Below are 16,561 nucleotides of genomic sequence, written 5' to 3' on the forward strand. Positions count from 1 at the left end.
CACTATTGTAATAGATTAATTAGTAGCGCCCTCCACTCATTAGTTTCGTTTGTTCCATGAGTGAGGGCTCTGTGCTCAAAAGTCGTGGTGCGCATGACTAGGTCTATGCAGTTTTTGCCAAGGAGGACTAGGTCTACAATCAAACTCTCTACAAGCAAAATTTCACTTGATGGAGTTGGTTATTATTAACAGTCAAGTGGTACAAGTTGAAATACCATGCCCAATGAAGAAAGTCATACATTAAAAAAAAAAGTATACAGATAATACAGTACCCTGCATTATAATTATATAACCGTTATATATCCGATTGATCTGCAAGTATAGGACTTTAACATATTATAACGTGAAGGTCATAATTATGCAGAAAAATCGGATTCACTTTATTGTATAGCAGGTGGTAAAGGAGGGGCTGTTATCCTACTTTAGGCTTTGTGCTGCTGGGTAGTTTAAACCTATAATAATCATAATTTATCAGTTAATATAAAATTTGTATCAATAATCTAATAGTCTGCAAAGTAGCCTAACTAAAGCTGGCAAATATTAAAGTGCAATGGCTAAAAAGTGAAATATTTTGTCTGCGAATGTTACTGTCCGGGTAGTTCTTGAAAATATCAGAATCTTCTGATGCACATACGTATAAACGCATAGCCTTATAGTTTAACGTTATACAAACATAAATAGAAATACTCAAGAAAAGTGTACATCAAAATTAGCTTAAGTACAGTACTTGTAGCTACTTAAGTTACTTTCCATTCCATCACTGTAACAGTCCTACACCAAAGGTACTGTATATTAATGTATAATTAATCATTATAAACAGAACAGTATCAATCGCAGTATTCATATTACATGCACAAAGACTCAAAGATATATAGCTTAAAGATTTGGAAGGGTTGATTTATTACTTTAAAAATATAACAATATTGCCATCTGTTCAGTAGCCAAGGTATGGATATCAAATTGATCACCCAATGCAGTTTGGGATTGCCCAACACAAAACAAAGGAGAAAATAGGTTCATATTTCAAACAGATTCCCTACTGACTGTATGAACCTCATGTTGATACATTTGCTTTTACTTGATTATGCAGCGGATATTAGTATTATGCAACCGAATATATATGTGTGTGTGTGTGTGTGTGTGTGTGTGTATGTGTTGTGTCAAACTTTTCAGAAAATTGCTGATCTACAAGCTCTCAATGCATTGTGTACAATAGTTATTTTTGAATAAGCCAAAATTAATAGTAACTAGTAGTTTTCAAATAATTTCAGAGTAAAAAGTACAATATTTATATAGATTTTTTTAGTAGCCTATGACATATTAACAAATGGACACACTCAACTAAATTAACAGTACCTCAAACCTGTACTCAATTAGACAGTATTTGAGTAAAGGTACTTACTGGTAGTTACTTGCTACCACTGAAATGCACCATTTGTATTTCCATGAGGAACGGAACCTATAGACTTAAAGTAATCACATGACATTGTACATCCACACATCCATCTAGGCATTCCTTTTCTGAATACATTTAAGGCATCAGAACTAAGACACAGGATAATGTAATGTGAAGCAGAAGCCACCATTTCTCTTTGGATTCTTTCATTTACAGCAGGCAGACGAACGTGGGCCGCAGCACCCCCCTGTGGTTGAAGCTGGACTTCCAGTTCCCAGTTTCTGGCTCATCAGCTCAAAAGGATTTACAGTTGCCTAAATGGACAGTAATACACGTACATACATTATACACATTATTATTGTTACCTAAATGGACAGTAACACACATACATTATTGAAAGCCCCACTTTCAGACACACACAATAATTCAATGTAAATTTCTCAACTTAAGAACAAAATAGATTTTGAAACAGAAAGGTGAAATTGGTGAGATGAAAGAAATACAGTCTACTCTACTAAATATTTCAGGTGTGCTCCTTTTCTCCTTGACTGTTTAATAGTTGACCACCCATGAGCTTGTTCAACGTTGTGCATGTTGCAGGACAATTTGTGTTTGCACTTTAAGTCTTTGAATTTATGGCTCCTTTGGCTTTACTATGACTCAGCAGCTCTTTTATCGGACATTGGTGGTTCATCCTATCAGCATGCCACAGTAGCTGTGCTTGTACGCAGTGTATGGACAAGACCAAAGGCTATTTATTACTATCCTCACGTTGCATTCCATTGATTGGAGAAAGAGATCTAAAGACTGATGTCACTTCAAAGAGGCAGTCCAAAGGTCAAGCAATGGAAAGCAGCAATTGATTTGAATGGAGAGCACGTATTTTTCGGATCTATTGAAATCAAAAGAGAAAAAGGTGTCATAGTGTCAGTTTGACCAATAATTGAAGTTTTCTCGTTGTATTCGGCCTTAGAAATATCTAAATAGAGGTGTGTGTATGGATGCTTGTGTGTGAATTGAGTGGTCACAAGAACTGATTGGCTGAAGGAAGAACATTCCTTCCTGTTCAAGGTTCACCAGCATGAGTCCACAGTCTGGTTATGAATCCAAGACAGCTGCTTGACCTTGAGCCTGTGAATAATGTATGTGTGTGTGTGTGTGTGTGTGTGTGTGTGTGTGTGTGTGTGTGTGTGTGTGTGTGTGTCTGTGTGTGTGTGTCTGTGTGTGTATGTGTGTGTGTGTGTGTGTGTGTGTGTGTGTGTGGACACAAGCATGTATGCAAGGCTAAATGCCTAGCTAGAGAGTGGGGCTCTCTAGGTGTGTCATACTTGAAACGGACACCAAAATACTGACCTCTAGTGTCCAAAGATCACGTGGTGAGATAATCTCGCATAGCATGATGAACAAAGATCTTTGCTTACTGATACATCTGGTGACATATGAATTCAAGAAGGGGCTAAAACTGGGTGGAAACCATTCAGAAATGTATAAACCCGCAGCCACACTTAAGCGTCAAGAGGCTGCAAGAGAATGCCTAGAGCAGGCGTCTCTTCATGGTTTTTAGGCAGCTGGTGGATGGAAATGACGCTAGTGTGTGGCTTCAACTTGTTGCGTAGGTAAAGCGTTTTTGTAGCCGACGCTACAAGTCATTTCTATCCACCAGCTCAGGGACGTACTGGGCCCATAATTCAGCCCGGGAAGTGGAGTTGCGGAGGCCTAGAGGGTGCTCTTCCACCTGGTCCAGTCCAGGCCCAGACCGGCCTGGACTGGACCGGCCGTTCGGGAGTTGTCCCGAATTTCCCAATGGCCAGCACGTCTCTGCACCAGCTGTTTAAAAGCCTGGAGGAGACGCCTGGTCTAGGTGTTTCTTGATGCTTAAGTGTGCCTGCACCTAATGTGTCTTCATGGCAGCATCAGGCACAAACAAATCAGCCAACTGTGCCCATATATTGAGCTGACTGGAGTTAGACAACACACTCCATATTTGGGCGTGGCATTGAGAACTCCTTATATGGTTATGGCTGAGTCATAGTGATGACTTGAGCATGCTCAAGTCATCACCACAAATGCCAAGATTTTAGGACAGTCCTTCATATAATTTGAGAGTGTATAAAGATTGGTTTTCGAAGCAGTTGGTATAGGTTTGTTATCAATGGTTTTCCCCGCATCAGTAGGTGGAGATCTCTGATTGTCTGGATACGCGAGACTAGTGATGGCAAGATAGTCAAAACTCTGGGTGCTTATTATGATTCTAACCTTAGGCTTGACTGTGCAGGATTCAGAGGGCGCTCCTGGTGGTTGGAAAGTGAACTCTTCAGCAAATCTACTATGGGTCAGAATGCTGGCCATTGCTTCATCCACTTCCACGATCTCATTCACCTGTGTATTATAAACAGGCAGGCACATGCAGCATTATGCAGTTTAATGGGGCTTAAGTGTCTAAAGACATTTAGCAGCTTGTGAAGTCCTTCAGTTGCAGTAAATAGTACTGACCTTAAACTTATACTGGCAGTCAAACTCGAGGACGTTTTCTTCCCCTGTGATGTTCCCATTGTATACAACTTGACATGCCTTGGCACCATTTTTCGGGACCTTGAACAGGCGGTATGTGGCTGAGACAAATTTGAAGTCCCCTGCACCCACAGAACAGGTGAAAAATAATTAATGTTGCCTGGTACTGAGTCCAAACCATCCACTGAGTGGACTGCTTCTCTGAAAGAAGCATTCACTTCAGACAGTGTGATATGAATTGCCTAAACCAAAAGATGAAAGATTTGTATTTGTTAAATACTCATAATACCCGTACAAGTAGACAGCTTTTGGTTCGTTAATATTTTAGCAGCAACAGTAACAAAATAGTAGTAAGATAAAAAAATAAAAAAAACTTCTAAATCCAATATTAATTAAGTAATAATATAATAATGAATATTAATTAATTATTACTTCTGTGTCTGTTTTATATTGATTGACATTCATCTATTCTCGCCAGACGTTTAGGATTGAGAAAGGTTTTATTGTATACTGTCAAAGAATTATATCAAGTTTATATATTGTATAATATATTATAAAGTTATATATACAAAAGTCCAACCAAGGATGTCCTGCAGGTCCTTGTTGTCCACTGTGATCTCACTGGCTGTGACCAGCCGTGGAGGACTGAAGCCCACCTCCTCAGCCAGTTGGAGGAGATCCTCCCACCAGAGCGCTCCCCCTATACACTCGCCTGTTAAGATAAATGCCATATATTCTGTTAGTGTGACACTATCTTGTGTTTCTCAACTTTCTCATGACAGGCGTTTGTTTGTGCATGATGCATGCAGTTCAGTCAGGAAACTGCTGCCGTTTCTTACATTGCTGCTCATCCGCCACCAGATCAGCCTTTTTGTACTATGGGGTGTTTCGGAATGCCCTATATTTGGTAGGGGAGATGTAGCATACGCCCTGAGAATACCTCAAATCAGATCCATTCATCGCCAAACCATATAATGTATTGCTAATTTTATATTCATTACAAATATTTACAATCAATTCACGAGTTGTCCTGACTGAACTGTAGGTAGCAAGCAACATACCCCACAAGACAAGCAACATACCCCACAAGACTTTGTGATTTTTTATTTCATCTGTTAGTCTGCTACTGCTGTAGACATCACTGAAGTACAGTTCACCACCATCCTAAACAACAACAACAACAACATAGCAGTAATAGGTAAATAAATTGTTAGTAGGGTTGTCCCGATCGGATCACGTGATCGGAAATCGGGGCCGATAACATCATTTTCAAATGATCGGGACATCCCTAGATTCAATATTATATCCATATGATGATATTAGACTGGATATTGTCTGTGATTTTGTATAATTGTGATATGGGATAAGTGTTCTATAAAATTCGGTATCGGCAGATACTAAAAATCAAATGATCGGAATCGGATCGGGAGCAAAACTACGTGATTGGGACATCCCTAGTTGTTAGTGGATTGTTTGTTTTGCATCTGCTGTGCATGATAACTACAGGAACTTCATCATCACTTGTGTGATCATATTTACTGTGCATATTTGTGATCTGATGCCACATGACTTAAAATAAATCCTTTAATCTCAACAGTGATTATTTAAACTCAGGGTAAAACATAGTTAAGAAAAGTTGGTTCCTTTAGGTTGATTCCTAAATAAATGACAGTCCATCATCTTTCTCATATTTGGTGACACGATTAGAGAGTTTACAAAATAGTGACCGTACTGTACAGTACCTTGAGAACATGGTAAGCTTCTGTCAGTACCCTCTTTTTGTCAGGAGAGAGATTCACGACACAATTGGAACTAAAGGACAAAATAAGCAACAAAGTTATGTCCATTATTTTACTGCATGGTACTGAAGGTCGTAAAGCCGGATTTGGCGACAAAGTCTGTGTTGAAACATTTGTTATTAATATATAAACATTTGAGTGACACCTTTGTCACTTAAGCATAAATTAGGCTTTACGGTATATTGGTGATCTTACATGATAATATCAAAGGCGTTCTTTTCAAGCCCAGCCTCTGACAGAGCTTCAATGTAACCCTGGACAAAGTTGATGTTTGCCTTCTTGTAGCCAAACTCTTGCATGTGGTAGTCCACATACTTCCTGGCAACCTCAAGCTAGAAGACAACAGACATGTTTAAGTGGTTTGGAAAGTGGTTTATCTAATCAAGGGCAAAGTATAACTCCTGACTACAATCAGATTTCTCAATTCTGATTTCTTGTTTTGAAACATTCATACATGGAGCATGAAACAATATGCTATGATTAGTATTAACAGCACCACCACAAATTGGAGAACTGAACATAATTTAGCCTCTCAAGCTACTAGCGCTATGCATATCAAAGTAAAGTAATAAAATAATAAAGTATTCAATATAATAATCTATACTTCAAGGTTAATAATATAAGAGATTATCTTTAACAATATTTACAACATCTCTAAAGGCAGGCTGTGTTACATTAGCAGATGCCCTCAAGGTCTGCAGGGGTTAACTGAGGCCACTCAGTCTGTCATCATAAAGCTGCGCAATATCACATTCACAATATGAGTTTTTGTAACAATTTATTTTATTTTCAAAGATGTGGCACGTTGTGACTTGTGATAATTTAGTTTTTTCCCCGCTTTTTTACATTAATTAAAAATAAATATATGTCACAATGCTGATAGGTGTTTGGTCAAACTGGATTTTTTCCCCATATCGCCCAGACCTTCATCCTATAGTCAAGTCAATGTACCTGGTCATCAGTCATGTCAATGCCAGTGACATGGCCCCTCTCCCCCACCAGCTTGCTCAGCATATAGCAGTCCCTGCCACTTCCACTGCCAAGGTCCAGCACCTTGCACCCCTCCAAGCACTCTGGCACCACCAGGCCACACCCATAGTATCTGAGGGAGAGGAGAAATAAATTGCCAATTTAAGACAGGATGAACCACACGATGAAACCTATACTTACCAGACCAGAGACAGTCCCCCAGGGCTCTATACTAGGCCCCTCCTGTTTCAACTCGACACTAAATATCTTTGCTGGAAATAGCCGATCTACAAGCTCACAGGTGCGATGGATTGTGATACTGTAGATCTGCGCCAGGGTTCAAGTGGTTAACTCAGAAAGGGTCTGCCCGGGGGGACGTGTGTGTGCGTGCACGTGTGTGCAATTCATTTTTTGTTTCTTTTTACCATCTTTTTTACCTAAATTGAACACAAACAATGTAACAGTAAATTATACAACAATCCACTAACTTATCTGAGACTTCAGGATGCACACTCTTCAAAGCCTGTCTTATGAAGGCAGGGACAGGCTTGGCTGGGGTCACACAGGCGTTGGTCTTCAAGTCAGAACTTTTCTTTAGAACTTTGCCGTAGTAATCCTGTGGACATACATGTGAATAACATATTTCTAAAAATTACCGAGTTCCATAATAATAGGCAGACTAAACTTTATAATTCAGTGTTTGCAACATGACTAACTTGAACTTGTAGGCACAGAGCATTACCCTTAAACACATCTTAAATCTGAGGCTTTTTAAATAGTCTTGAGAAAAATGCTATTTGTAACAAAATGACTGCAAAAGACTGCTGCTGCCTGCTGTTGCCTTGTCACTGTTATCCCACAAAGCTCAAGGACGTTCAATCATCCAACATTTAGTTTGTATTTACACCTGACTGAGTATAGCTGCAGATCACTGATAGGCTCTTTGAATATTTGTTTTTCTCAAAGCCTGTATCTGCTTGAGCTTAATTTTAAAAAGAAGCCTTATAAATGTATAATAAACGACGCAATGTGAGTATGTGACATATGTCCCTTCCAACTATATATATTTTCCCCATTTTTCTTTTATATGTTTACACTTGCTTTGGCAATTTAAACGGTATGTTTTAAGGGTAGCCCCGTTTGGAACCTCAGCCTCCGCTTAGGTTGGTTCAAACGGGGATAGGGCAGGCTTGGGCAGGCTCTTAGCTCCCCACTCGGTGGGGAGGTGGTGGAGAGGGTCGGCAGCTACAAATATCTCGGGACCACTATTGACAGTGGGTTGACTTTCAATGATAACACACAGGCCATCTTCGCAAAGTGCCAGCAGCGGACCTACCTCCTACGGAGGCTGAGATATATGGATGTGACCCCCCCATCCTCCGCAGCTTCTACATCTGCCATATAGAGAGCCTCCTTACCTTTTCTTTCCTGGCTCGGTATGGAGGGCTCTCAGAGACCAACAAGGCTAAGCTGCGGAGGGTAAGCCACGTGGGGTCTAAACTCTGTGGGATGCAGTGCTCTGCCCTTCAGCATCTCTACGACCAGAGGACAGTGAAGAAAGCAAAGAAAGATCGCGAGAGACCCAACTCATAACCTCAGCACCTGCTTCAAGGTCCTGCCCTCGGGTAGGAGATACGCTGCATCTAGATTCAAGAAGGCAAAGGGCAGTGCCAGTTTCATCCCCTCTGCCATTAGGCTCCTTAACAAACACAAACCCCCAATACCTGATTCACCTCAACTGGACTTGCTTGCCAGTGGGCACACACACACACACACACACACACACACACACACACACACACACACACACACACACACACACACACACACACACACACACACACACACACACACACACACACACAAAGGCAGATGAACTTTACTGGACTGAGCGCTGATAATGGACACACACATGTGTGTTTCATGGTGTGGAGAGAGACTTTGCTTTCTTTTAAATAGCTTTTTTTTTTTTAAATATTATTTTACTAGTACTTTGCTGGGTGTTTTATTGTATATTGTATATTTATGTATTGTCCTGTATGTTGTCCTGAATGTATGCATTTACCTGAGCAAAACAATTTTCCCTTGTGGATAATAAAGACAACTAATCTAATCTAATCTCTGGTCCAAGTGGTCGGGGTCTGTCAAATGCAACGCTATGAACCAGAGCTAGCAGGCTCTCTGAGTGCTCTCTTATATTATGTATTTTATCGATCCACGTGACATTTTCCATGTCAGTGTTTATAACATTATAACATTACATGGAGATTTGTCCGAGCTAGGTTGCAGTTTAGACCGGCTCATGATGATATTGTTCTTCTACTGTGAAAGACTATTAAAGCAAATTGTTTAAATGTTTGGGGAATGAATCAATGAAACAAAGTTTACCTTGACATCAGCATGAAGGGTGGTGTCTGAAAAGCGTGTTTCGCAGCATGCACTATACAGCAAATAGAAAGTTAATGTCAATTTAATTCTACTACAATAATTAAGTTTCCATACTGTTACAGTCAGCTCCTATTATTACTGCTCCTTACCTCTTATCAGCCATTGCTTCCCGTGTGGTGTGTGTGTGTGTAGGAGCTAGGTCGCTTATGTTCTAGTGCCGAATGCGAACGAAAATAAAAGCCTGCCTCCTGGGTAGTGGGTATCGACTACCGAGAATGGGTACCGAGCAATGCGACCATAGAGTAATGGGTATACCGACTAACGAGCCTAAAGTGGCACTGTTTTTCAGGCGCCTCTAAGAGCACTGTTCTTTTGGCAAATCTAAGTGAGCAAATATAAGACTTCCGGTGGACGATCTCTTCAAAATAAGAGTACCCTCTAGAGTATTGAAAAAAAGATTAATTTGCACATTAAAACTATAAATTAAGCATTTAAACGATGCTATAGGACACACATTATGTTTCTGTGTAAAAATAAGTAATAAGTAATGTTTCTGTGTAAAGATAAGTAATTAAAAAGTTATCTAAATGGATAAATGCTATTCACTGGAGAGCATGGACTTTATAAAGTGGACACTGGACAAAAATCCCTGCTATGTTTCGACTAGTGTGACATACGCACGCGTCCGGGGAGACCTCCTCTACAACACCACACTGTCCGCTAAGCAGCAGAGGTGTAAAACAAAAATTGGCACCAGGTCACAGGTAAAAAAACATAAAAAAACTTCCCATTTCCAGACTACAGTGGACTAAAGTGGACGCTGGACAAAAATCCCTGCTATGTTTCGACTAGTGTGACATACGCACGCGTCCGGGGAGACCTCCTCTACAACACCACACTGTCCGCTAAGCAGCAGAGGTGTAAAACAAAAATTGGCACCAGGTCAGATGTAAAAAAACTTTAAAAAACGTCCCATTTCCAGACTACAGTGGACTAAAGTGGACGCTGGACAAAAATCCCTGCTATGTTTCGACTAGTGTGACATACGCACGCGTCCGGGGAGACCTCCTCTACAACACCACACTGTCCGCTAAGCAGCAGAGGTGTAAAACAAAAATTGGCACCAGGTCACAGGTAAAAAAACATAAAAAAACTTCCCATTTCCAGACTACAGTGGACTAAAGTGGACGCTGGACAAAAATCCCTGCTATGTTTCGACTAGTGTGACATACGCACGCGTCCGGGGAGACCTCCTCTACAACACCACACTGTCCGCTAAGCAGCAGAGGTGTAAAACAAAAATTGGCACCAGGTCAGATGTAAAAAATCTTTAAAAAACTTCCCATTTCCAGACTACAGTGGACTAAAGTGGACGCTGGACAAAAATCCCTGCTATGTTTCGACTAGTGTGACATACGCACGCGTCCGGGGAGACCTCCTCTACAACACCACACTGTCCGCTAAGCAGCAGAGGTGTAAAACAAAAATTGGCACCAGGTCAGATGTAAAAAATCTTTAAAAAACTTCCCATTTCCAGACTAGAGTGGACTAAAGTGGACGCTGGACAAAAATCCCTGCTATGTTTCGACTAGTGTGACATATGCACGCGTCCGGGGAGACCTCCTCTACAACACCACACTGTCCGCTAAGCAGCAGAGGTGTAAAACAAAAATTGGCACCAGGTCAGATGTAAAAAAACTTAAAAAAACGTCCCATTTCCAGACTACAGTGGACTAAAGTGGACGCTGGACAAAAATCCCTGCTATGTTTCGACTAGTGTGACATACGCACGCGTCCGGGGAGACCTCCTCTACAACACCACACTGTCCGCTAAGCAGCAGAGGTGTAAAACAAAAATTGGCACCAGGTCACAGGTAAAAAAACATAAAAAAACTTCCCATTTCCAGACTACAGTGGACTAAAGTGGACGCTGGACAAAAATCCCTGCTATGTTTCGACTAGTGTGACATATGCACGCGTCCGGGGAGACCTCCTCTACAACACCACACTGTCCGCTAAGCAGCAGAGGTGTAAAACAAAAATTGGCACCAGGTCAGATGTAAAAAAACTTAAAAAAACATCCCATTTCCAGACTACAGTGGACTAAAGTGGACACTGGACAAAAATCCCTGCTATGTTTCGACTAGTGTGACATATGCACGCGTCCGGGGAGACCTCCTCTACAACACCACACTGTCCGCTAAGCAGCAGAGGTGTAAAACAAAAATTGGCACCAGGTCAGATGTAATTTTTTTTTTTAAACTTCCCATTTCCAGACTACAGTGGACTAAAGTGGACGCTGGACAAAAATCCCTGCTATGTTTCGACTAGTGTGACATATGCACGCGTCCGGGGAGACCTCCTCTACAACACCACACTGTCCGCTAAGCAGCAGAGGTGTAAAACAAAAATTGGCACCAGGTCAGATGTAAAACAACTTTAAAAAACGTCCCATTTCCAGACTACAGTGGACTAAAGTGGACGCTGGACAAAAATCCCTGCTATGTTTCGACTAGTGTGACATACGCACGCGTCCGGAGAGACCTCCTCTACAACACCACACTGTCCGCTAAGCAACAGAGGTGTAAAACAAAAATTGGCACCAGGTCAGATGTAAAAAATCTTTAAAAAACTTCCCATTTCCAGACTACAGTGGACTAAAGTGGACGCTGGACAAAAATCCCTTCTATGTTTCGACTAGTGTGACATACGCACGCGTCCGGGGAGACCTCCTCTACAACACCACACTGTCCGCTAAGCAGCAGAGGTGTAAAACAAAAATTGGCACCAGGTCAGATGTAAAAAATCTTTAAAAAACTTCCCATTTCCAGACTACAGTGGACTAAAGTGGACGCTGGACAAAAATCCCTGCTATGTTTCGACTAGTGTGACATACGCACGCGTCCGGGGAGACCTCCTCTACAACACCACACTGTCCGCTAAGCAGCAGAGGTGTAAAACAAAAATTGGCACCAGGTCAGATGTAAAAAATCTTTAAAAAACGTCCCATTTCCAGACTACAGTGGACTAAAGTGGACGCTGGACAAAAATCCCTGCTATGTTTCGACTAGTGTGACATACGCACGCGTCCGGGGAGACCTCCTCTACAACACCACACTGTCCGCTAAGCAGCAGAGGTGTAAAACAAAAATTGGCACCAGGTCAGATGTAAAAAATCTTTAAAAAACTTCCCATTTCCAGACTACAGTGGACTAAAGTGGACGCTGGACAAAAATCCCTGCTATGTTTCGACTAGTGTGACATACGCACGCGTCCGGGGAGACCTCCTCTACAACACCACACTGTCCGCTAAGCAGCAGAGGTGTAAAACAAAAATGTAACAACAGACATTGTAATTACTGGTGTTGGAACACTAATGTCTGCATGAATGGTAATGGTAGTACTTAACTACTGTGAAGTACTATGTAGATCGACCATTAACAGTCATAGTGAAACATTGATAGCTCTAAATTAGGGCTTTTAGGGTTTGACAAGTTGTTAACGGCATGCATGCACACTTGAGTACAGCCATTACTGCCCCCCCAACCCAACCATCTTTCTTCTGGCTGTCCACCACTGGCTGGGCGGTGCCCAGGTAATGAGGTGACAACGATCAATCGTTGTCACCTCATTACCTGGGCACCTCATTACCTGGGCACCGTCACCTGTTCACCGTCCACCGTCACCCTCCGCTAAGCAGCAGAGGTGTAAAACAAAAATTGGCATGCCATACAGCAAGGTGAAAGGTCAAAAAGTGGACTAAAATACAATAGAATATAAAAGAATACAGACAAGGCTTTGAAAGTTACAAAAAAATACCTTTTAATTAATCATTGCTAATATAACAGTGTACACTTTCAATGGAAAGAAAAAGGCATACAGTTTGCTTACGGTGTTTCTCATTCACTGTTACACAGAAGAAGAAAAATTCACAAGTTTCCAAATCCCTACAATATTTGTTTTTAAACGTAATTTGTCTTAAGGTGGACTGAGAATCTACTTTAATAGTTTAGTAGTAACTTTTGATCAATTTACTGTATGTGTGTGCATCTGTGTTAATACAGCAAACATTATTCAAACACATGCAAAACATGCAAAAACTACAAACGTCAATCAGTGCAAACGTCACTCAAAAATTCAAAATGATACTATAAGTGCAAACGTACCTATAAGTGCATACATTACTCAAATGTATAAAAAGGTAAGACGTTCAATGTACCAAGTGCAAACGTTACTCAAAAGTATAGGTACAACATGCAATGTACTTCAATGCAAACGTCACTCAAATGTATAATATGGTACAACATGCAATGTACCTATAAGTGCACACATCACTCAAATGTATAAAAAGGTACAACATGCAGTAAGTACCTATAGTGCAAAACATCACTGCAAACATTGTACACACACACACACACACACACACACACACACAAATTGATCAAAAGTTAGATGTACGTATATAAAGCAAACCCAGCTCAGTCCACATTTCAAACATTTCAAACGTTTGTTTTTAGATGATCACAGTAAGCACAAAGACTAAAAAGGTAAAATACAGCACAATAAAATACTATTGGATTAAATCACAACCCAAGGTCTTGGGGGGACGTGTCATTTGGGGTCCCTCGCATCCTCCATTGGCGGCGAAGTTCTCCTACAACATAGACAAAACAGAGCCTTTTAGTGCAGTGCAGTACTTAAACTATGTACTCAGAGCAATAATTGTTTTCCTGTCAGCTCATACAATACACAATCTCGCTTTTCAGGCTCTGTTTGATAAGTGTTGAGACTCACATCAAACAGAACAGCTTTGGAAAACAAACAAGTGTAGAGACCACAGCTACTGTTATCAGTTTGTGTTATGAAATGAGGGCAACTGTCATAACACTCATATCTAAATGTGATAGCCATACCTCTACCATGCATTGCAAAGTACTGTAAGGCTAAGTATTTTTGCAGTGGACAAAATACATTAACCATATCTTGTTCATACTTATGGAGTGAATCCATTAGAACAACATCTAAGATTATGCTATCACCCTCCACTGTCTTTGTGGAGAAATCTACGACAATTGCTACCCAATGAGACTTTATGTTGACTGGCAATATTACCAACTCATAGCTCCACCAATTCTGTGATGTTCTTGGTACATCTGGTAGTACGCTGATGTCACCACAATAAATACTCCTTAACTGTTGGCTTACAAAAGTGCTGGGACAAATATATGCCCTTTTGTCAACAACTACAGATAGCAAGAGCTGATGGTACTGATCGATTGTCTTATCACACAGCCACCCGTCAGCTTTCTCCACGCAAGCTAAGTCAGGTGAAGGAGTTACCTCTAGCTTTGGAATAGGTGTCACTTGTGTGCGTTGATTGCATCTGTCTGTGCATTTATGCGTTTGTTTGTCCTGCCGAAACTTGATTATTTCTTGATTGTTTATTTTCTCGTATGACAGGACATAGAAACTACCTGTGACTACTGTGTTTGTGTGATGTCGAGCTGATGTTAGTTGCTCAAAGGTATAGCCTGCTGTGTCATTTGATTCATTTGTCGCGATATGCCATTTATGATCTTTAAGGATGTACACTGACACATATGGTGACCTGTCGAAAAATACACACATACTGGCATACATACCGTCCACTTTAGTCCACTGTAGTCTGGAAATGGGAAGTTTTTTTTATGTTTTTTTTACCTGTGACCTGGTGCCAATTTTTGTTTTACACCTCTGCTGCTTAGCGGACAGTGTGGTGTCGTAGAGGAGGTCTCCCCGGACGCGTGCATATGTCACACTAGTCGAAACATAGCAGGGATTTTTGTCCAGCGTCCACTTTAGTCCACTGTAGTCTGGAAATGGGACGTTTTTTAAAGTTGTTTTACATCTGACCTGGTGCCAATTTTTGTTTTACACCTCTGCTGCTTAGCGGACAGTGTGGTGTTGTAGAGGAGGTCTCCCCGGAGGCGTGCATATGTCACACTAGTCGAAACATAGCAGGGATTTTTGTCCAGCGTCCACTTTAGTCCACTGTAGTCTGGAAATGGGAAGTTTAAAAAAAAAAATTACATCTGACCTGGTGCCAATTTTTGTTTTACACCTCTGCTGCTTAGCGGACAGTGTGGTGTTGTAGAGGAGGTCTCCCCGGACGCGTGCATATGTCACACTAGTCGAAACATAGCAGGGATTTTTGTCCAGTGTCCACTTTAGTCCACTGTAGTCTGGAAATGGGATGTTTTTTTAAGTTTTTTTACATCTGACCTGGTGCCAATTTTTGTTTTACACCTCTGCTGCTTAGCGGACAGTGTGGTGTTGTAGAGGAGGTCTCCCCGGACGCGTGCATATGTCACACTAGTCGAAACATAGCAGGGATTTTTGTCCAGCGTCCACTTTAGTCCACTGTAGTCTGGAAATGGGAAGTTTTTTTATGTTTTTTTACCTGTGACCTGGTGCCAATTTTTGTTTTACACCTCTGCTGCTTAGCGGACAGTGTGGTGTTGTAGAGGAGGTCTCCCCGGACGCGTGCGTATGTCACACTAGTCGAAACATAGCAGGGATTTTTGTCCAGCGTCCACTTTAGTCCACTGTAGTCTGGAAATGGGATATTTTTTGAAGTTTTTTTACATCTGACCTGGTGCCAATTTTTGTTTTACACCTCTGCTGCTTAGCGGACAGTGTGGTGTTGTAGAGGAGGTCTCCCCGGACGCGTGCATATGTCACACTAGTCGAAACATAGCAGGGATTTTTGTCCAGCGTCCACTTTAGTCCACTGTAGTCTGGAAATGGGAAGTTTTTTAAAGATTTTTTACATCTGACCTGGTGCCAATTTTTGTTTTACACCTCTGCTGCTTAGCGGACAGTGTGGTGTTGTAGAGGAGGTCTCCCCGGACGCGTGCGTATGTCACACTAGTCGAAACATAGCAGGGATTTTTGTCCAGCGTCCACTTTAGTCCACTGTAGTCTGGAAATGGGAAGTTTTTTTATGTTTTTTTACCTGTGACCTGGTGCCAATTTTTGTTTTACACCTCTGCTGCTTAGCGGACAGTGTGGTGTTGTAGAGGAGGTCTCCCCGGACGCGTGCGTATGTCACACTAGTCGAAACATAGCAGGGATTTTTGTCCAGCGTCCACTTTAGTCCACTGTAGTCTGGAAATGGGAAGTTTTTTTATGTTTTTTTACCTGTGACCTGGTGCCAATTTTTGTTTTACACCTCTGCTGCTTAGCGGACAGTGTGGTGTTGTAGAGGAGGTCTCCCCGGACGCGTGCGTATGTCACACTAGTCGAAACATAGCAGGGATTTTTGTCCAGCGTCCACTTTAGTCCACTGTAGTCTGGAAATGGGACGTTTTTTTAAGTTTTTTTACATCTGACCTGGTGCCAATTTTTGTTTTACACCTCTGCTGCTTAGCGGACAGTGTGGTGTTGTAGAGGAGGTCTCCCCGGACGCGTGCATATGTCACACTAGTCGAAACATAGCAGGGATTTTTGTCCAGCGTCC

At 41.4% G+C, this 16,561-nt stretch overlaps 1 protein-coding gene and 1 long non-coding RNA gene across 2 annotated transcripts in view; one reads left to right on the forward strand and one right to left on the reverse strand.

Annotated features, from left to right (window-relative positions):
* Positions 1–16,561, forward strand: part of LOC306922674 — an 86,758-nt gene that overhangs the window by 59,699 nt on the left and 10,498 nt on the right. The window lies entirely within an intron of this gene.
* as3mt (arsenite methyltransferase) lies at positions 877–9,338 on the reverse strand. The gene is made up of 11 exons (XM_079499835.1): positions 9,213–9,338; positions 9,064–9,115; positions 7,164–7,291; positions 6,658–6,808; positions 5,902–6,038; positions 5,650–5,719; positions 4,990–5,071; positions 4,488–4,619; positions 3,890–4,029; positions 3,653–3,775; positions 877–1,710 (listed from the first exon to the last, which is right to left on the reverse strand). The coding sequence occupies exons 1-11, from the start codon at positions 9,224–9,226 to the stop codon at positions 1,603–1,605; spliced, it is 1,137 nt and encodes a 378-aa protein (XP_079355961.1). The 5' UTR covers positions 9,227–9,338; the 3' UTR covers positions 877–1,602.

Source organism: Electrona antarctica, assembly GCF_951216825.1.
Source record: "Electrona antarctica genome assembly, chromosome: 4".
Lineage (NCBI taxonomy): Eukaryota > Metazoa > Chordata > Actinopteri > Myctophiformes > Myctophidae > Electrona > Electrona antarctica.

Excerpts from the sequence above, each read along its gene's own strand:
- as3mt (XM_079499835.1), bottom strand. Across the intron at positions 7,292-9,063 it reads CCCTTCATGCTGATGTCAAG|GATTACTACGGCAAAGTTCT; the intron begins GTAAACTTTGTT and ends GTATGTCCACAG. Across the intron at positions 5,720-5,901 it reads AACGCCTTTGATATTATCAT|TTCCAATTGTGTCGTGAATC; the intron begins GTAAGATCACCA and ends TTTGTCCTTTAG.